The 22305-nt window shown below is 35.6% G+C and overlaps 1 protein-coding gene across 4 annotated transcripts in view; it reads left to right on the top strand.

Annotated features, from left to right (window-relative positions):
* Window positions 1-22305, top strand: part of CPEB4 (cytoplasmic polyadenylation element binding protein 4) — a 64771-nt gene that overhangs the window by 12432 nt on the left and 30034 nt on the right. For all 4 annotated transcript variants that reach the window (XM_069483848.1, XM_069483849.1, XM_069483847.1 and 1 more), the window contains exon 2: window positions 7062-7143. In XM_069483848.1, the coding sequence (XP_069339949.1) occupies window positions 7062-7143 (82 nt within the window). The remainder of the gene's footprint in view (window positions 1-7061; window positions 7144-22305) is intronic.

Genomic DNA, 22305 nt, shown 5'->3' with positions numbered 1-22305 from the left:
TTGCCTCTGAGGACAAAACTTAGCTGTGAACATCCCAACATCCTAGACAAAAAGCGAAACATGTTAAGTTATGCAGCTCTCATTCTCTTAGTGAAAGTAAGCATACTTTTAAACAAGGCTGAAACCTTTTTGAGAGAAATTTGCTTTGTGGTCTCTAATCATGGGGCATTGACAGACATAGTGAATTTTTCCTTACTAACAGATTTTATAAGAAAATTCCTAGGTGTTTAACAAATGGCAGCTATTAATATTTTACACTTATTAAAGTCTGAGATCATACTGTTAAGTCAAAATTCTATAGGCAAGTCAGAAGGGACCAGGATATACTATATAGTTTTCTAATGATGTGACTTAATAAATAGAATTTTAAGGAATGCATGATTAGCATATCCTTTATTTAAACTGTTTTTCTTGGATAAAGATGGCTTATAGGGCATTTGACCAAAAGTTTTGAGAGAGAGGAGAGACAACATTAGTAAATACCTGAAGGGCAGATATTCTGTGTTGTTGAATGAAAAAAGAGCCACATGCTTAAGATATTGAAACCAAATATAGTATTTTAGAAACCGAAGATAATATTTTATTGTGAAAATGTAAGCATCAGATTTGTATTTTGTTTCTTCATAATGATGAACCACTCAACAATTCTGCATTTGTTGACATTGAACTTGATTATAATCTTTCCCAAGGTGTGGACCTTAGAGCTTGGAAGACAAAGCTTTGTTTCAGATTTCGAGCTTCTTTTTGTAAGGAAAGGTTAGAGTGATTCTGATAGAATATTTAAGCTGGTCTGTATCATGGCCAGTTAACCAGGATGTAAGCTACAAATCACACCCCCAAGTATCTAATGAAGTTAACCCATTGAAGGGAATTGCTTAACTCAGTAGTTCTCAAAGTATAGTCCCTGGCATCACTTGGAAACTTGTAAGAAATGTGAATTTTTGGACCCTACTTAGACCTACTAACTGAGAAACTCTGGGGGTGAACCCAGTAATCTGTGTTTTAGTAAGACCTACAGGTGATTCTTATGTACTCTGAAGTGTGAGGAACACTGACTTAGATCATTCATCTGGATGTTAAAAATTGCCACAGATGATTACTTTGGTTTGTGGCATAATTAAAATTTAGTGGTTCTTCCTGATAGTAATGGACCAACAGGTTCACGTGCTTCTTGTGGCTACTTCTGAAATATTATGAAATACCTTGCCATTAGCTGTATGCTGATGTAGGTCTTCCTATTTTGCCATGGCAGGCAGGATTATTCAGGTGTATATTAAAAGGAAGGATCCTGTCCTTTGAAATATTCATTTTGTTTTGTCAGCAGCTTATTTTTTGCAACTCTTATTTTCACAGTAGTATCATATAGTTTTTCTTTTAGAAAGTAGCCTGTGAAGTAGAGATGACAGAAACTGAAACCAACCAGTTACTGACATGCAACTCCATATATTAAATATGACAGTTAAAATTACAAAATAAAATGAGATCTAAGTATTGTAATATAGTTTGCTTTGCTGAGCCTTGAACATAATTGGTGCTCTTTTATTTTCATTCGTGATCTTTAAGCTCACATGTTCTAGAGTCTGAAGACCTGGTTTCAAATTCTGCCTCCTCCACTTACCTAACATTGATGAAGTTATTTAATTACTCTAAGCTTCAGTTTCTTCATCTGTGAAATGGTGTAGTAACTGAACATACCTAATTGTATAGGGTTTTTGTGAGGAATAAATGAGATTATGCATGTAACCCATAATGGTAGCTGCTGATATTATTATTGCTACCACTGCTACTCCTGTGGTTAGTAGACAACCCAGAGATGCATTTGTGATGGGTCTCTAATTTGTGTGTCATATCTATCTATCATCTCAGTGAGAAGAAAGAAGATAATTTTTTTCTTTCATGTCTTATGGTTTTGGCAGCTCTAATATCATTTATTAATTAATATTTGTATAAGTAAAATATAAGTAATATTTGAGTGCCTACTGTTTGCCAGGCACTAGCCAGCCTGTTCATGTCCTCAGGGCCCTTGTAGAGTAGTGGCTCTTTTATTCAAACGTATGTCTTAATTAGTGTGGTCCTTTGACTGCCATGATCATCACCTTACCCAAGGAAGTAGCACTTGTTTTGGAGGGATAACGTAGGCTTGAATCCTGACCAGGCTGCTGAACTATGCGGTAACCTACTACATATTAATAGTAAACTGTGTAAGTTTTCCTTAGTCTCAGCTTTTATTAGTAAAACGGTAATAGTAAAATCTAACTTAAGAGGTTTGAAGATTAAGACAGTATTATTAAAGTACCTAGAATAATATCAGGAATTTAGCAGATGCTCAATAAAGGGTTCTTTTCTACTTTTTTTCCAAGAAACTGGCAGTGGTGGATGGAAGCAAATAGAGTTGTCAGTATCTTTTGTTTTATAAAAGATTCTTTTGTCTTTTATCTGAAACCAGGATAATTCATTCTCCTTTCCCCCAATACATTGTTTTTAAGTAGATTTTTTTTTTCCAAAACTTGTTATTTTGCATCATGCATAGCATAATGAAAATGCAGTGACTTTCTTTTAAGACTCTAAGAGTTCATTTTCTTACTGATCTATTATTGACCCCTACCTTTTTGTGAGCCAAAAGGTAATGGACTTTGATTAGTCATTCTCATCCTTATTTTTGGTTCCTGCTATAATTGTCATCATAATTTAAACTGTAAATCTTGGAATATCACAGACAGGATGTCAGAAAGCTAGAATACAAATTTATTTTTGAGCGAGGAAAGGGACATTAGAGGTCTAATCAAACCACTTCCTTTTATGGATCAGGAAGGAGGTCCATAAGGTGAAAGTGCCCAAGGTCACATAATATGCCAGGCAGAATTGAGGCTTCCTAGTGTCTAATGTTTCTTCCACTGATGTGTACTAGTGTTCGTGTTTTGGTCATCAGCTCAAGTTCAGTCAAGAACTATCACTTCTCCATGGATTGTTTAGCAATAAAAGAAGAGCTATCACCTAACAAGGTTTCCATTTTACAGTTAGTTTACTTTTTGAGATTGGAATTTGGTCCAATTAGCAACCAAAAAGGATAAAATCAAAGAATGAAATATGGAAATCAAAGTACTCTTATTTTTTTGATTTGACTCTGATTGTTACATAGGAAAAACAGCATTGTTTGTGCTGTTCTTATACCTTGGGTTTATTTATTTATGTCTCTGTCTCCTTCTTTCTACTTCCTGATGGTACAGACACTTATATTTTAGGATTTTTTTTTTTATTAGATGTTAAAAATGGACAGGAAAGATCAGTGAAGGAGTAAATCAAGAATTATAAACTTTAAACCCTCTGTGACAACAGAATGTTTATTTGACAAAATATGTGGCTTTTGGACTCTTTACCAATGCATCATAAGAAATAAAATGTTAAACAAATGTAAAATAGTTTATAATGAGTATAATTGCCAATAAGGTTGGGTCATGGGAAATACATATTAGACTAGGTTTGAAAAGAATGTGGTACCAGTGCCCTTAGATTTTAGACCTTGTATTTACTAATCATCAGCTATCTGTTGAGGCACTGGTTCCTTCTGAGTTCACGTAGAACCTGTGAATCCTTCTTAACACATTGCATCTGAGAGACAGTACCAATTGATCAGAGTTTATATATTGGTATTTACTTGTCATCCATGTATTAAATTATAGCCAATTAAAGGAAAAATTAGTATCATTACTAAAGATTAGTGTAAAAAGGATAGAGTTTTTTTCTTTTATCTCATAAAACATTACTGAAATTTTAAAATTGCACTTAGAATTTTAGTTTCAATATACTTTAACAGTTAGACATCAGTGGTTATAAATTTAGCAAAAATCTTTATATTCTAGGCAGTATGCTTGGGGTGGGGCAGTGGTTTGGTATGGTTTACTAAATTCTAGTATTACATTCAGAAACTTGTTGGTAAAAAGAAGCCTTCTTGACTTACTAGAAATAGCTTTTTATAAAACAAACCAAGCAAAAACACTGTTATGTTCTTTATCAACTGCTTGTTTTCAGTGCTCTTGTCATTCAGTGATTGGCAAAATGCAAGTTCCAGAAATTCACAAGGTTGCTTACTATGCTAGTTGTATGAAAAAGAATACACTGAATTCTCCTCTCTCCTCATCCCCACCATTAGTTATTTTGGCAAAAGAAAACATAGAGCTCTATAGAGGGAAAGGAGAAATATTAAAACAAATCTTAAGAAGTAGGGGAGAAATATTTTAAATGTTTAAAAATTACTTGAAGGGATCCATCCATTCGTTGATTTAACAAACATTTGCATGCTTTCTACCTGCCAGGACCTGTGTGAGGCACAGTGATATGGAAAGGTAGGGCAGTGCTTCTCAACCTATTTCACATCATGACACATGTAGAAAATGATAATACTTAAACAGAGATCATCTGGCAGGGAGCTCCTGCCACCTCAGGACCTTCTGGGCAGTCCTGTGGGCTGAAGACATGACTATCTTGGCACACCATCACCCCATTTGAGGTGGACACACTAGGAACATTTGATGTAAAGACACGGTTCCTGCCCTTGGGAAGCTCACAATCAGTGAACAGACACCGGGAATCATTGCCTCCAAGACTGGTTTATAATGGGGATGGAAAGAGTGCACGGCCCAGTTATGGGAGTGGTTTGTAGATTGCTGAAAGAGAACAAATCCAGCTACTATAGAAAAACATAGTATAACTTTGTATTAGCTTCTAAACCTTAAATTATGCCTCAAATCCACTTTGCTTCCAAAAGAATATGCAGTAGGGGGTTTTGATTTAATTCAGTGCTGGAGATGAGGAAGTATAAAAACAGAACAGTTTCTTTTATGATTCTAATCCTTAGAAATTCTGATTCTGGGCATACATCCTCGTGCATCTCTATAGATAGACCTTGTTGAGGAGATGAGGATAATGAGGAAAAAAATCAGTAGGAAAAGGTGGCAAAGATGTTCTGGAGGGAATCATACCAGTTTAGAGCAGAATAGGATGTTAAGGCACCCATCCCTTCTCCCCTATCCTCATCCTCACCCCAGCCTTCTACCCTGGGGAAAAACCTGCAATACTCTCTCCTACCTCTGATATTAGATTATATCCAAATATAACTGCCCTTAGACTCCTCGAGTTGCAGAGGTAAAATGTTTGTATCTAAAACAATTCACTCAGTGAACATTACTGAATATCTACATGATGAGATGGGATCAGGAGGTGTGGTACCTATTTCAGGGAGGCTTAATAATCACACAGAGTGACAAGTGTTATAGAAGCACAGAAGAGAAATGTCAGGTCAGTTAAAAAAAAATGCTCTTGAGTCAAAGACATGCTTTGTTAGCCTAGAGGTTCTAGAAAATAGCTAGGAAAGTGGAAAAATGAGGTCCCAACAAATTTGTTTGTTTGTTTTACAAAGGATAAATTTAGGAGGTGATTTTTTTTTTTAAAAGCCAAAGCTTTGAATTAAAAAGTAATGTAAAAGAAAATATAACTAAAGGGAAGATTTTAGAATCCTGCTTGTCAGATTCCTTTGGAAGCCTTTTTTTTTCCCTTTAATATTCATGCAGTGGCCTGTGTGTGTGTATGTGTGTGTGTCTGTCTCTGTGTGTGTGCGCACTCGGTATTTATTCTAAAGGTAGGTCAGAAGCATGTATTATTGCTTCCTCTCAGAGTTTAGTATTAAAAAGTTTTGATCTCCTACTTTTAATTTATCAAGCTGAACTTTAATTTTAGTTATCTCCAGTACTCTTCATCCTGAGGAATGCCAGAGCAGTTGGGATGTTGTACTATTTTAGGATTCCTTACCCAATGCTGAAATGCAATTGGTTAAGCTAGAGTTTTAGACTCAAATGTACTCCACACCCTTTCTTCCCTTTAATTTTTTTTTCCTTATGAAAAATGCTCAGCTTTATTTTGAAACTGTGGTCATTGGTTTTTTTTATTTTTTTATTTCAGCTTATTATGGGGGTACAAAATTTCAGGTTATGTATATTGCCTGTGCCCCACCCCCCCCACCCCGAGTCAGAGCTTCAAGCGTGTCCATTCCCCAGACAGTGAGCATTGCAAAATCAAGCCTGACTTTGCAAGTTGAGATAGTAAATAAGCATTGAAATTTTTTGTTGTTGTTATTTTCTCATCCAGATTTTAACTCTGATCAGTTGTCCTTTTATCCTTATTTACCGGAAGTAATGACTGGGTTGTTTGGGGACCTAATAACATGTTGCACTGGGGGTAGGGAGGGCCAGACTATGCTTCAGTAGTTCTCTATTGCCATTCTCATTCTGCTCCTTAGAGAATGCCTCCCGACAGTAAGGAGAGCAGTGCCTGTGCTTCCTTCTTCCAGGTTTATTGTTTGATTGGAGGAGGGGGATTCTACCCAAATTGTTTTTTATGTATTTTTGCGGGGATGTGGGGTAGGTTCTGTCTACTTTCCACATGGATTATTCATTTTAAAAGCAAATCTTTAGAGAAGGTAAATTCATTAACATTCACAGACAGCGTTGGTATTAATAATATAGAGATGGATAAATCAATCATATTTTTATTTTCTTAAAATAAGTGCATAATTTGTCATGATTTCCCAATGATATTTATTTTGTGATGCTTTGCCATTTAGTGGTCTTATTTTCAAAACTTGGCTTATAAGAAAATATAGCAAGTCCGAATAGCACCGATCTGGCAGATAACTACTGGAACAAGTTTGGAAAGCTTTACTATGCTATTGCAATCTTAAGTGGTGAGAAGATTAAGAATTTTTTTTATATTTGTTTAATGTTCTTAACTAATATGGAAATTAGTTTTAATGTTTCTATTTTAAACATTAAAGTAGATGCTTTTGTTGAAATTATTGTTAGAAATCAAATCATTCTTTGCTGAGCCCTGTGTATGTACTTTTGTGGTTTTTAATGTTTGGTAAGTGTTATGATAACATTTAATAATTACCTTATACATACAGTAAAATTGTTACTTTTTGATCTATATCCCATCAAATGCAACTTATTACCCTCTTTTACATTAAAATGCAATTTTAAGAAATGGTTTATGGCTGTTTGTCTTTACAGGATCGCCCCAGGACATTTGACATGCACTCACTGGAGAGTTCACTTATTGACATAATGAGAGCTGAAAATGATACCATTAAAGGTAAATTTAGAAATATAACCAGTTGATTTTAGAAAACAGTTAAAAATGTGTATTATCTATTTAATCTGATGAGCAGTATGACAGATATTATGGAGTCATATTTTGTATCTAGTAAGTGCCATCAATTTTATACATGTACCTCTTTTTGCTAAAAAAAAAAAAAGCATATTTGATGGACATCATGATACTAATGAAGCATACTACAGGAGTACTAATTGCTAAGAGTGGACAGTTAACTCAAAGACAAGAACCATACACCTCATTTTTTAATATCTTAGGCAATCACTTCTCAGTGCCTCGGCGGTATGTGTCTGCCCACTTGTGACAGTGACTATACACCAGGAAGAGTTCATTCAAGTGTTGGTAGATTTTTTTTGCCTGGTTTCCCATTTTAAAAAATGGCCAACAGTTTCAAAATTAAAATGAAGTTTCATGATTCTTGAGATTTTTTTCTATGTATTATGTTTACTATTCCTACTTGGCTTGTGGTCTCGATTCTGTTACTGACTAGCTGCATTATCTTGAATAAGACATTCAGTTTGACTAGGCCTCAGTTTCTTCATCTTTATAATAAGAGATTTAGAATCACCCTGTAAAGCTCCTGGGGAGCTTTACAAATAAAATACAGATGCCTGGGTCCCACCTTATGTATGGAGTGGGGGCTCACATGTTATTTTTTAATGTCTCAGATGGTGCTAACATGTAGCCAGGGTTGAGAATTATCAAACTAGATGTTCTCTAAGGGCCCTTCTTTTGTTTGGTTTTGTGAAAACTACCACACAAAATAAAACATTTTTCTTCACACACACAAAAAAAAATCTCAGTTTACTAGCGAGCAGTTTTATTAAAAAATAAATTTGTTATGTTTGCTATATTTGATCAGCCCACTTAAGTTGTGAGTTTGTTCCTTGGTTTGTCCATTCATTCATTCATTCATTCAGTGATTCAGTGTTTACTACCCAAGTCTGCTTTGTGCCAGACATAAAGCTTTGCTCTGGGGTCAAAGGTGGCAAGGCAGCCTATGGCTTCAAGTTGTGACCAGCCTAGCCTAGCTTTCCCTTGAGTTTGGCTTATCATATTACTGAAGCAGTAAAAGTTTTCCATATTTTTCAATAGATCAATAATGGTAATTTTTTAATGGGGAAAGTTTTGGGCGTTCTGGAAAGATGAAAAATAATGTGTGAAAAAATAGGCATCATCTGATGAGATAAGTTTGAAATAAGAATATTTTGAAGGTCTTTACTGAATTCCTGATGGAATTCTGGTGGATGTCTCTAATCCAGATGTATGTTCTATGTCTGAAGAAAGATGATCTCTCACTTAGAATTGGCTTTATTCCTGCTACTTTTTAGCACTGTGACTTTGGGTAGTCCTTCAGCCTCTTTGACCCTTTGTTTTCTCCTCAGAAAAAGTAGAGTCAGAGGCTATTTCTAGCACTAGAAAAATTGTCCACTCTTAAAAAGCAGCTAAAGGAAAAATCTGAATAAGGTTTTTGGATTGTACCAATGTCAATTTCCTGGTTTTGTATTATAGTTATATAAAATGTTACCGTTTGAGAACACTGGGTTTATAAAGGGTACAAGAGGATCTCTGTACTTCTTTTTGCAACTTGCTGTGAATCTATAGTTTTTTCAAAATTAAAAGTTAAGTACAGAAAAAGTAGCTAAAGGACATTTGTTTATCTTTAGATGTATTTAATTCCCTTAGCACATTTTTTTTGAGAGCCTCCTATGGTACTAGACAATAGGGATAATAAGTAATTAGGAATCATTTTTTATGATAAGTGTCTATGGTTTTTATCAGAGAAAACACAGGTTACAAACAGCAGTAGATATAAACAGTTTGTTATGTGATGTTTCTAAGAAGCAAGCCTCTAACTAGTTCTTAGGTTAGCTATAAGAGTTTGCACACATTGTTCTAACAGGATTAACAGTCAGATTTCCAAGTTTCAGCCAGGTTATGTCCCTTAGGTTTCTTTATTTCCTCTAGTTTGCTAAGTGGGTTATTGTATAAAGTTCCACCTTTATTCCATATTCCCTTTTAAATTTATTCTTACCAATTTTTACCTAAATTTTCTTCAAGCTGATTCTGTAGGGATAATCAAAAGTTAAGTCTGATGATAGAAAAAATTAAGTCTGATTGGTCTAGTCTGGGAACATAAAGATTTTATAAAATTGTGATTCATAGAAGGCAGCATGGCAGAATGGAAAGGCAGTGCGTTTTGGAATCAGATCTGGACTTAAACTGCCACTCTGCCACTACAGTTTGTGGAGGCCAGGAAGGAGGATTAAATGATATGACGCAGCTATAGAATTCAGCATGTTGCCTCGTTTGTAGAAGACACTTAAGAGATGATATGAATTCTTACTGAACACCTAGTAAGTTGAATTGAGAAAGCCAGTTTCAATTTAAGTTTAGGGGCAATCTGGCTTGATTATATTAAATTAACTTTGTGTGTTCTTTCCTTCAAAGAGCAGTAAAGAATTCACAGAAGAGTGCGCATAGAACTAAAATGCCAGGTTATAGTTACACTTGATTTTTTTCTGAAACAAAGATCATGAACTTTGTATCACTGTAGTCTGTCACTAACAAAATGTTGTTTTGCTCAGGTTAATATTTTATTTCTTGCCAAACTGTCTTCTGATATAGATAGTTGTTTTAGGAACACTATGCTTGATTTTTTAAAAAAATTATTTATTTATTTTTAATTTTTTATCTTGTGAGATTTTGTTTAAAGGGGATAAAATTTGAATACCTTAAAAAATAACAGATTCTCATTTTAAAATAGGTATCTAACACCTGCCAATTCATTTTGAAATTAAATAAATGAATAAAATACTCTCCTAGTGCTTTGCTTGCTTAAAAAGACACAGAAAATAGAAAATTGGCATTAATTCTGAGACTAGTAGAATATACACCTCTCAAAAATAATACAAAAATTTAACTAACAGGATTAATTTGAGAGTTGTTTTAAAAAGACTCCACCATTTTATAATTTTATACTTGGGTTCATTTTATCTTAAAAACAATTTTATAAAACATATTATGAATGACCGCATTTATTTTTATCTTTCATTTCCAGTTTGTCATAGATATGTGGTTTGTGTGAGGGTTTAAGTAATAGAGGTAAAATTGATACAAGAACTACAAGTTGAGTCTGTTGGTGTGACTATGTTATTACTTTAAATTTTTTAAAAAGCCAGAAAACTGGCTTTTTTCATTTGGGAAAAAAAATCTCCCTTGGTGTGGTGGGGTTTAAAAATTTTGTTTTTCCTGTCAACAAACAAGATACTTAATGTGCCTAGGAACCCTCAAATACAGTTTTTGGATTTCTTTATGAATATGTTGTTGATTCCAACTGGCTTGTTGGAAAACTTTTCTCTCTCTCTCTTTTTTTTTCTTTTAACAGATTTTCAAAAGGAGTACTTAGCCTTCATTTCACAATTTATCTTAGTTTTTTTTTATGGTTTATTTTTAATTGTTTTTCTAAGAATTTTAAGGCTGCTATCATTTTTTTCCATGTACATGGGTTTAGCTCCTTGGGGAGGAAAAGGGTCCTCCCCATACCTTATCTCCATGTCCTTTCTCTGGTCATCTGGCATGTCTGTCAGTTATTTTTATCCACGAAATTGTGTGTTGCCTTTTCTATAACCAACACCAGTGATAATCTGAGGAAGCTCTTCCCCAGAGACCGATTTCATTTTCTTTACTGCACACCCAGTCTCATAAGCTAAGAGCCTGAGCTACAGACTGATTTTGAATTTTGATCTCCCAGGTGGGAACTTGTGCATTGCTACACTATTATTAGGCTTATCAAGTATTTTCTTCACCTAGACAGAAAAATCTTTTACTATCGTAGATGCTCAGATGGTTATTTGGGGAATATTGTATCTTGCTGTTATTTGTGTTTTTTCTCGCCTGTGAAATTGGTCCTTATTATTTAGAAATGGAGCAGCATGAAATAGATTAAAACCACATGTGAATACATCTGTTTTCAGCCTCCTGAAGCATAGGTTGCACACAGTGAAATAAAGATTCATGAAGCAGTGTTATATTCAGTGTATACTCAGAGAGACGTCTGAAAATTAAGGAGGCTTTTTTTTCTCTCCCGTGTGTGAAGGGAATATAAGGATGTAGGTATAAACCAAGAAGTAGTGGTTTATAGAATGGAAGCAGAGGGAGACAGCACTGGCATAAAGAGACAAAAACAGTGCTTAAAAATTATCAGATGTCAAACAGAATATAACAATCCACAATTTCATGATAGTGGTGCAGTATTTTAAATCCAATATATGAAAACAATTTAATATCCAATTTGCTTCATTTCACTAGAAAGCCAAATTCAGGCAGCAAAATTATTGAGAGAGCAAAGGTAATGTGTAAATTGTCAGAACATTATAGTTCTTCAGATATTAATTAACTTATGAGTCAGAATATCATCATATTTTTCCTTTGAATATTGGCAAAATGGAGTCTTTTTCTTTTCATATTGTTATAAAAGTATCTTGCTTTCAGTTTTTGGAAGGGAGAACTCAACATATTCACCACAATTCCTCTGAGTTTTAGGCATTTCAAATACTTAATTTGAATGTAAGCAATAATGTTTGCATTCAGAAAAGCAAGTTGTTTCAAGTGCCAGTCTTTTACATATCCCCATGGTGCCCAAGAAACCTATTGCATATGAAGAGTAAGCAATGGGAGCATGTTACACAGCGAAACACATACTGCTTCACTTGCTTCATGCATTCATTTAGTAATTATTTATTTTAAGAGCTGTGGATCTCCTCCAAAAATGCTGTTTTAAATTCCTGACTGCCAAAGGTGTTGTGACCTTACATTTTAAAACACTTTTGATATTTTTTTCTTTATCTACATGTTAGTTAGGGGCCCTTCTCCCAACTAATTTTCATTGCTGTGAATTTGTTTGAAACAAATGCTTAAATGAGTGGGCAAGTGATGATTCCATCTGTGCCTCTTTTTTTTTTGTTGTTGTTGCTAAGCGAAAGAATTTATAATAGTCTCTTGAGAAGAAAATCATGAAACTAAATTGAAAGTTTAGTACACAAAGCTTGTTTTGTTAATTTCATAAAAGATTTTTTTAATGTCATTATAAGAGAGTGGCTGTTGGGTTAACTATTTAAATCTATATCTTTACAATAGGGAGAGAATGGGTTTAGTGTTACTTTTAAAAAACAATAATGGCCAGGAAACCTTAAGTTTTCTTTTGATATGCAATTCTCCTAATATTCCTGTATTCCAAATTATAGTTCCTTAGTTGTCTATTTTTTTATTTTTTATTTTTTTTCTTAGTTGTCTATTTTAGAAAACATGTTGTATACTGATACAGATGTGTTAAAACAGATATTTTATATGGATACTGACCTTATGCAGGCTAAGATAGCTCTAGAAACCTGCTATGAGAGTTGCTGAATATAGGACTGACTTTTGTCGTTTTATTTATGTCATGACATATGTCATAAATTGGAAATAATTTGGGAATAAATAGAATTTTAAAAAATGAAAGACACTGCTACTAAAGTAGTTTCTGTTGCTTTAATGTTAGAATGATTCATTTCAACTAGGAATGGTGGGGAGAGGGTATCATTTCTTACAGTATTTAACCTTCTTCTATTTAAATAGGTTTGCCTGTGGCAATTTGGGAACAGATTACTATGTACCCTAACCCAACTTTCCCAACCTTTTTAAAGGCTTAGATGAACATTTTCCTTTAAGGCACATTTAATGGGGCATGATTCAAAGTCACGTAAAGAAGAAATGGATAATGCAAACCAGTTAATTTTACTTGGATTTATAATCAAATTTCTCCTTCCAAGTAAATTACTATTATGTGGCATAAAATGTCTTCTGGCGAACTGGGGAATCTTTAAATATTACAAGTCTGTAGGATTCCGAGTCAGCCAGGCAGCTGCCTTGCACGTCTGGCTGGAGCCTTCCTGAACTGGGCTGGCTCTTTCTTGCTCTGTTTGGATGATACCAAGTAATTCGAAGCAGCCTAGCAGGGGAGTGGCTGAGGTGTCCTGAGAGTAGAAAATTGCCTTCCTCCTAGAAGCGTCGTGAGTAGGAGAGTAAGGTACTTAGCAAAGAGTACAGTTTAAACTGGGCTACCATTAACTTTGTGTGTGGCTATTTAGAAGTGAAGTGTGTTTCCTCTCCTCTTGCACTTTCCCTTTACTGACTGCAGAAATGGAACATCCTAAACAGCCTTTCTTTTTAGCCTTGGTTTGGTTGTGCTGTAGGATTGGGACCTGGGCATCTGTGTTGAGGTAACTTCTATTGTGAGGAAGTAGAGAACAAAGTCTTGTGTCATGATTTTTCTTTGTATTTCTTGGTGCAGGGCCATTCTTAATTTTGAACAACTGCCTGCTTTCTGGGTTGCTTTTGATTAGGATTTGTTGGATCCCTCACGGCACTGTGTAGGTGGAGCTTACAAAGGTGTGGATTTTGAACAATGTGACTATACTTTTTCAGATTTGGGGTTGCTGCTGTTTTTGCCTTTTGGGATTTTTTGAGGGGAGGAGGAGGAGGAGCTGAAATGCCTGGGAAAGAAAACAACGTGATGTGTGTGAACTCTGATATGCTTGTAGGATTGGCTGGAGGTCTTCCTCATTCTGGCCTCTGAACTGAAACCATACCAAACGTATCTTGTGCGTGTGCCAGGGCCTCATCTGCCCCCATTACTTACATAACACCTACTGGTTAGTCAGAGTAGTGATTTTTCTGCCCTCTACCTTCCACACACTGTGATAGAATGTTTGACCCTTGTTTTTATTTGTTCTGAAAATCATATAAGCAGTTGTCACAAAGGGAGAATTTATCTTATGTCATCCATGATGTGAGTCTTTGATTACTTAAGCAGCCCCTTATCTTAATCCTGAACGTTGAGCACAGGTTATCCTACTTTGAGTCCATGAAATTGAATGGTCATCTTAAAATATTGTTGCAATGCTGATTTTACCTGCGTGAGAGGTGGGAGTAAAGACAGGAAAAGGGAAAAGTAATAGTAAACTTCTTATTTTATTAATATTAGGTTTAAGATCCTAAACATTTCTATAAATAATTCATTAAGCCATTGGCATTTTTTTTCTTTTCAGTTGTAGTAAGGTTCTCTTATTCTATGGCTGTTGTGACTTCATTTCGTTTGGCAAACATTTGGGGAAGGGATTGGTAAAGGAATAAACTATATGTGGTAAATAGAGATAAATCAGAAAACAGGCAGCAGTCAGGTAACAAACTGACAAGTGCTTCTCTTCTATGTTTTACGTTGTCACACTAAGTTTTGTGTATAATTTAAGCTTAGATTTTATCATGTGGATGGACAAAAATAGTAATATTCTCCATTCAGTAATGAAATCTGAGTGACATTTAAATAGTAACATTTTCAGACTTTGCCTGCGGTTTGTCAAAGATAAATATTAGGGGCCCCCCTACTGTATAAAAGAGAAGGGGTTCAGAACATTTATAGGGATCCATGTTGCTCATGCTCCATGTTCAAATTAATATAGTGGATTGTACACGTTTGATAGTGTCACATTATTTTTCTGTTTTTTCCTTCTATATTTTAAAATTCTATAGAGGTTATTCTTGCTGTCTCATTTCCTGACATCTACTATAGCAGCCCTATGTACCAATATCTGCTTAATAAAAGCACTTTGTTCTCTATGAAGGTCTTAAGGCTTTCCTTGATCCTGTTATATAATCCCGGACTGTGTTATTTGCTGACTTTGGGAGAGAGGAAGCCGTGCCGCCTGATTCATAGCTGTCATGAAAATATCTAAGATTCTCTTTGCATTTGATTTAGCAACAGGAAGGAGGGAACGGTTCACAATTGTGCCACAAAATTATTACTTCCTGATATGCATGGAATTTCTACCTGAATATGGTATACAGTTGATTAATTTATCAGCTATATCTGCCTGAATTATGAATTTATTTTTCCCTTCATGTTGCCACTATCCTTATTACCAAAGCTAAAAGAGGGGAAAGAGAGAAAACTCAGTGAATTTGTTCCTGGTTTAGCAATACAATTTATAAAAGGAATACTTCTTAACTAGTTTTAAACTAATTACCATTTTTTGAATCGGATAGTGAGATGGCCAGGCTGCCTCTGGTCTTTATTTTGAAATTGACTGATTCTGAATTCAGTCCCACATTAGTGCACTTAGTTCTAAAAGCAAGGGTTTGTTTTCTTCTGGGTATTACCTGGTAACCAGTCAATTAAGAACATTAGTGGAACTCTGAAGGGAAAGCAGTTCCATAATCTCTTTGGAATCCAGTTGGGCAGACGCCAGTTGCTATACATTGGGAAAGAAAAGGAGGAATCAACCAATTAGAGGACCTTTTTAGTGCTTGAGAAACCAACAATAAAGTGTAGATTTTAATTCTGAAGAGCAGCCATGATTAATTGAAGTATAAAGAACTAAAAAAAAAAAAAAATCTAACTTCTACTGCCTATAATATTCCAATAATGAATGTCTGGCAAGGATGACTACTAAATGGAGGTATTTAAATCAACCACTTGATTTCTTTGTTGTTAATGATCAGAAGTTGTTAGCATATAACAGACTTTCCCAAGTGTTAAATAAAAACAGAAGTATTTAGGATTGTGTTCAAACCTGGCTCTGCCACTAGCAGTTCTGTGGCCTTAGGGTGGTTACCAGACCTCAACTTCCTCACCTGTAAATGGAGGGGTTGAACTTAATGGCCTTTAAATTACCATTGGCAGTTCTATACAGTCTTAGTTTACAAAATTGAAGCTTTTATAGTTTAATGACTGAAAGTAGCACATAAATATCATGTGAATCTGGGTGTGGCAGTGTTTAATATTGAGTAGCTTGTAGAAGGGATATAACCAGAAATCAAATTTAGTCAGCTGAGTGAAGGCTTTGCTTCTAGATTGCATCTTTTCTTTTTAAAATAGGCCTAAAAATTATTATGTTTGGGAAACAGTTGTTTAAACTTGACCTCAACGAAATGTTTTTGTTCTTCATTTGGGGCCCATGGGCCTCTTCGGCCATGAGAGTTATTTGATGGAGCCTGTGAACCCATCAGTGACTGAGCATTCCAGCTACATGATAGATATGTCACTTATGTACATATGATTATCTTCCAGAAGCACGCAGATGCTAATGTAATGTGATTAAAACACATTTAAAGGTGTTGCTGAATTCATAGTGGCCCTTTGTTATTAAAGTTTTTGTTGCTGTTGTTTTACCTGTAGCATTCACTGGGGTGGGGGTCAGGTAGAGGGTAGGGGTCTTCAGTTTCCATGGAGGAAAGCCTCTAAGAAATATTTTGATTAAAGTAGGTCTTAATAGTTACAAAAGGTTATGAAACACTGTTCTACAGAACTTCTCTAATTGCTCTGCTTTCTACTCCTACCATTAATGCTCCCTGTTGCCAAAAGGAACATAACATAAAAAAGGAATTTAATGGAGGAAATAGTGAGGAGGAGGACAGAGAGGAGTGAGGGAGGAGGTCCCTTACCCTATCCTAGATTGTCATCTCTACCAAATAGCATTTTGAGCCTTCTGATATCTGAAGCTGTCTTTTTGCCCTTTGAGGCAGAGCTAGGAGTGTGGGCTGTTTAGGCTACATCCTGCATAATGTCTGACATGGTGTAGCATGGCAGTTCTTGTTAGGAGGGTGAGACAGGTACTACTAAAACCTTCTTTAAGCAAAGTGGTTTGAAAGTATCTTACAATTTAGCTTCTGCTTATACTTCAGCTCCGCTAACATTTGAGCATATTCTACCTACCAGGTAGGCTGAAGGACACTTGATGTTGGACTGCATTTTTTCTTTTTAAGGTATACCTGGACAATCTGTATGGAAAGAAGCATTAACAATCAGTTTCCAGTGAAAGGGCACTTAACTTCTGACACCATTTCTTTTATTGGGTGCCCGTTTCTGAGAATTATCTCTAACCTTAATCCTTACAGTAACTTTTATGTGAGTTTTGTGGTCTCCATTTTACAGATGAAAAAATTGAAGTTCAGAGAGATGCAACAGCTTCTGTAAAGTCATTCAACTTCCTGATACCTAGAGGTCAAGATAGGAACACAACCTCTGGCTCCTGGTTCAAAGGCTCTAGTATTTATTGTGCATCCTTTAGGAGGGAAACAAACATAAGAAAACTTAAACATTTTTGTCTGTATGCTTTGACAGAGGGTAGGCATTAATATGTCTTAATTTTAATTTAGATGACTGGATACAGATTTTAAAATCTGATTTTATCATCATAATCCTCTGTGAAAGAGTTGGATCTCACTCTTGCTGGTTTTATAGGAAGAATTCCTTTTTGGGGGTTGGAGGTCAAGATGGAATCACGGAAGGAACTTTTTCAAGCTGACTTGTTCTCTTCCCTGATTTTGATTCACCAGGTTTGTCGTGGAACTTAAGCATGTGTATTCCTCAGTTGACTTAGATATACTGCTCTCCTTTCCCACCCCCACCTTCACTCCACTTTGGGTGTACATATAAAGTTCAGAGCTGTCTGAGGCCATTCATAGAAGGAGACTTTAAAAAGTTCATGGAAAAATGGAATTCTAAGATTAAAATAAAAAATATAAACTTTATTTGTCAATATAAGCTCCACCAAGTTCAAAGCACTTTTGTAAGTGATGATAAACAGGCATTTAATCCATCTCTAAAGAACTGAGGGTCCTGGGAACTTAACCATGTCAAGCAGTCTTTTTCACATTATTAACTAAAGAAAAATGTGTGCCTTTTACAGATTTTTTAAGATTAGGAAACAAAAAAGAGTCAAGAGGAGCCAAATCAGGACTGTAAGGTGGATACCTTATGATTTCACATCAAAACTCTCACAAAATTGCCCTTGTTTGATGAGAGGAACAAGCAGGAGCATTGTCATGGTGGAGAATTCTCTGGTGAAGCTTTTTCAGGCACTTTTCTGCTAAAATTTCAGCTTTCTCAAAACACTCTCATATTAAGCAGATGTTATTGCTTTTTGGCCCTCCAGAAAATCAACAAGCAAAATGCCTTCAGCATCCCAAAAGACTGTTGTCATGACTTTTACTCTTGATTGGTCCACTTTTCCTTTGACTGGACACTTCCACCTCTTGGTAGCCATTGCTTTGGTTGTGCTTTGTCTTCAGGATTGTACTGGTAAAGCCATGTTTCATCTCCTGTTACAATTCTTTAAAAAATGCTTCAGAATCTTGATCCCACTTGTTTAAAATTTCCATTGAAAGCTCTGTTCTTATCTGCAGTTGATAGTGCCCATTGAGTGGAAAGTTTGCTCAACTTTAACTTTTCAGTCAGAATTTGTAAGTTGAACCAATTGAGATGTCTGTGGTGTTGGCTATTGTTTGTGCTGTTAATCGTAGATCCTTTTCATTTAGGGCACTAATAAGATTAATTTTTCCCTCACAAATTGATGTGGATAGTCTGCCACTGTGGGCTTCATCTTCAACATTGCCTTGTCCGTTCTTAAAATGAGCTATCCATTTGTAAACTGCTGATTTCTTTGGGGCATTGTCTTCATAAACTTTTCATAAAGCATCAGTCATTTCACCATTCTTCCCTCCAAGCTTCACCATAAATTTGATGTTTGCTCTTGATTCGATTTTGGCAGAATTCATGTTGCTCTGGAAGAGGCTCTTTTCAAACTGATGTCTTCTCCCAAATTAGATTCTGTTCAGACATGTTATAACAAGTTAATACAATTTTTTTTTTGGTGAAAAAATTTGAAAGCTATGCATAGTTTTTTTTAATAATAAACATTTTCCATGAACTTTTTGAAGACCCCCGTACAACAAATACACATCAAGCATCTGCTAGGCGCCAGGTTCTATTTTAGTTTGTTTGGATCCACCAGGGACTAAAAACAAAGACACCTGGCCTCATGCAGTGTATTCTCTAAATAATTAGCATATGTCTTTGAATGGACTGTTTATTGTTTAATTTTGAAGGTTAACAAATAAGAGGAAGACTGAGAACCTTGAGTATTGATAGGAGAAAATAAAGACTGGGACTTCTGAGAAATTTTAACAAGAGGTGGAAAATCTTAGATCAGATATGAAATTCAAGTACCTTTTTCATTAAAATTCAAAAAAGTCAGTGGGGTGTGGGTGGCTCATGCCTGTAATTCTAGCACTTTGGGAGGCAAAAGTGGGAGGATTGCTTCAGCTCAGGAGTTTGAGACCAGCCTAAGCAAGAGTGAGACCCCATTTAAAAAAAAAATAGAAAAATTAGCTGGGCATGGTGATGTGTGCCTGCCTGTATTCCCATCTACTCTGGAGGCTGAGGCAGGAGGATTGCTTAAGGCCAGGAGTTTGAAGTTGCAGTGAGCTATGATGATGCCACTACACTCTAGCCCAGGTGACAGAGTGAGACCCTGTCTCAAAAACAAAACAAAACAAAACATGTCCTCAGAATTTATGTTAAATAAGTGATTAGAGTTGATGATAGGTCTACACGCAGAAAGCCAACTGGAGACTTTGCTGATTGCCTTTTGGGATTTGGACTTCAGTAACCAGTTTTAAGGGCAGCTTTTCATCAGTGTAGGAATAGCATCCTATTCTATAAAATAATGGTTATAAATGAGGAAATCACTCTTAATTCTTTTAGTTTCTGTGATCAGAGAAAAGTCTATTTAGATTTCTTTAGTCTTACTTCTCTTATCTCTAAAGTTCTCAATCATTTACAGCAGTTTAGCTTGTGGTCTCTATGGATTTCCTAAGTTTATCTTAATCTTTTTTTATGTTCTCAGTACAGAGAGCTATTTTTCAAAATCATTTTTACCTTGGGGCCAATTCTTTTATGTTTTTTCACTGGTTCTTTTAAAATATGCCTCTTGTAACACATGCTTTTTTAAATCAACCCTTTTGCAAGGTAGGAGAATTTTAATTTACTAGCTTAGCTTTTTCTGGATTACTTAAAATTTTCTACTACCCGTTGGTATGTTTTTCCACTTTTCTTTCCATTATATTATCCACCCCTTAAAAAAAAGCAACAAAAACTGGCTTTGGCTGGTTTGGTTTGGACAAAAACTATGCCTAGTTTTTTAGAGCTTAAAAAATTACCATTAATCACTAGTATCATAACATCCTCTTAAGGCAAGTTATCTTGTTGCTCTGTCCTCTAAATGTAGCATCCAGAGTCAGAAGGCTTCTGGTGAGGATAAAAATAGCCTTCCTGCTTGCTGGTTTGTTGTTAGCTTTACTGGCAGTAGGAAATCTTTTGAATTCCTTAATTGGGTCAGCTCCTTCTGAGTTTCTCTCTAGATATTCCCTTCTGTCTGACATTCTTAGATGCTTTTAAGTCTTGCAATGTTGCACTTGCCCTAAGTTATAGTCAAAGCAAGCCTTCCTTTATATGAAACCTTCCTTAATCTGTAGAAACATATTCCATTGACCTTACTTATCTTATGATAAATGTTATTTTCTTTTGCTACTATTACAATCTGTTTTTCAACTGTCCTATCACAATTAAAAAATTAAATTTGAGTTTTTGGTTCAAAAGGAAGATCCTTCCTGGTTTTATTAAAGGAAATAATAAATATTTAACTTTGAATTTCAAAGTTTTATTTCCTAAAATTCTTCTGCTTTGTCAGTTTGGCTTTGATTAAAGTAAGGAGTTAGGTTTTTACTTTTCTCTCCCCCTGAGAAGAATTATATCCCTGTTTGTAACCAAGGACACTAGCAAACTCTTATTTCTCTGAAGCTGAAAAATACTTCAGATTGACACTCCCTTCTTCATGGTTCCAGTTTGCAATTTTTTGGCCAAAAGGAATTCTCCCTCTTCCTTTCTCTCACAAGTGGAAAATTGCTGGTTATCTCTGGGCTTATAGTTAGGGAGGGGAAAGGAATTAATATTAATTAAGTACCTATTGCATAGTGGGGGACTTTTCTTGGTATTCTGCAAAAGTTATCTTGGGAATGTCTCACAACAGCTTTGTGAAGTATTAATAAATGGAAATGTCTCTGTTTTCCTGAGTTTCAGCAAAGCTAATTTGACCTAGGTCACAAGATGAGATTGACTAGACTTTACACTTTTCACTGCATCTTCCATGACAGAGAGACCACCAATTGCTGGCTTTGCTTCATTCATTCCAACAGTTATTTATTGAACACTTTTCTCTGCTCCAGGCTCTGGCATGCAAGACCCAAAATCTGTCCATAAAGATCTTGTTGCCCTAGAGCAAGAGAGAGCTTGAAATAGGTAATTTAAATACAGTATACTAGGTGTAAAGGGTGCCCTATGGAGCACATACGGTTATCTGAATCAGAGAGAGGGTGGCTGGAGTGGGGCAGAGCAGACTTCTCATAGGATGTGAGGCCCAAGAAGGGAGCTGCCTGGACAGAAGGGTGGGGGCTTGAGTGGTGAGACACTGAGGGGCAGAGAGGGGAGGCATTCCAGACTGAGGGAGTAACCCAGAAGTAGAAGTTACAGGCCAGCAGTTCTAGATGGCTGGAGTGCCTGATGGGGGAAGGGAAATGGCAGTGTGGAGAGATAGGAAAGGGTGTGAATTCAAGAATTTTTGTAAGCCCTAACTTTTAAACTGAAAACCAGTCTGTCCCAGAGAGGGGTTTTGTTTAGCCTAAACTCTGTGTGTTTAATGAATTTTATGTAGTTCTTTGGGAGGGGGCAAGACTCTCCAGTGGATATCAGTCCCAGCCAGTTCCTCCTTTGTCATTTTGCAACAAAATTTCTTTATTGGAAGTTGGTTGTGGCATACATAGGTCAGGGAGTAGAATAAGGTATCTGATTGTGATTTGAGGAGTCAAATCAAATTTTTAGGTCAGTAATAATAAATTATTTAAAATTTTATTTATCATTCAATTATAGAACATACTGAATGAGTTTTTATTAGTTCATGTTGATATGTGTTCTGCATTTGTATAAGTATAAAGTGAGTATTCAAAACCAGGATATTTATTACCCATTTCTTGAGCTTTTCTGCACATTGTCCAGGTCCCCACAGCACCATTTTGCAGCAAGCCTCAGGCAGTGTTGGTAAAAAGCAATTGGGTAGAGGTAGGTAGAAGTACCACCTTTAAAGAATTATTAATCACAGTATAGCTTTGATTTACCTAGATGTGAACTAAATCAAATTAATAGGAGCAGCAGTAGGAGTACTTCTAGTTAAACAACAACAGCTGTATGTATCTTTATATATATGT

This window comes from Eulemur rufifrons, chromosome 10, assembly GCF_041146395.1.
Source record: "Eulemur rufifrons isolate Redbay chromosome 10, OSU_ERuf_1, whole genome shotgun sequence".
NCBI lineage: Eukaryota > Metazoa > Chordata > Mammalia > Primates > Lemuridae > Eulemur > Eulemur rufifrons.
The sequence above is the reverse complement of the archived record's forward strand: the minus strand, read 5'-3'. Positions and strand labels throughout refer to the sequence as shown.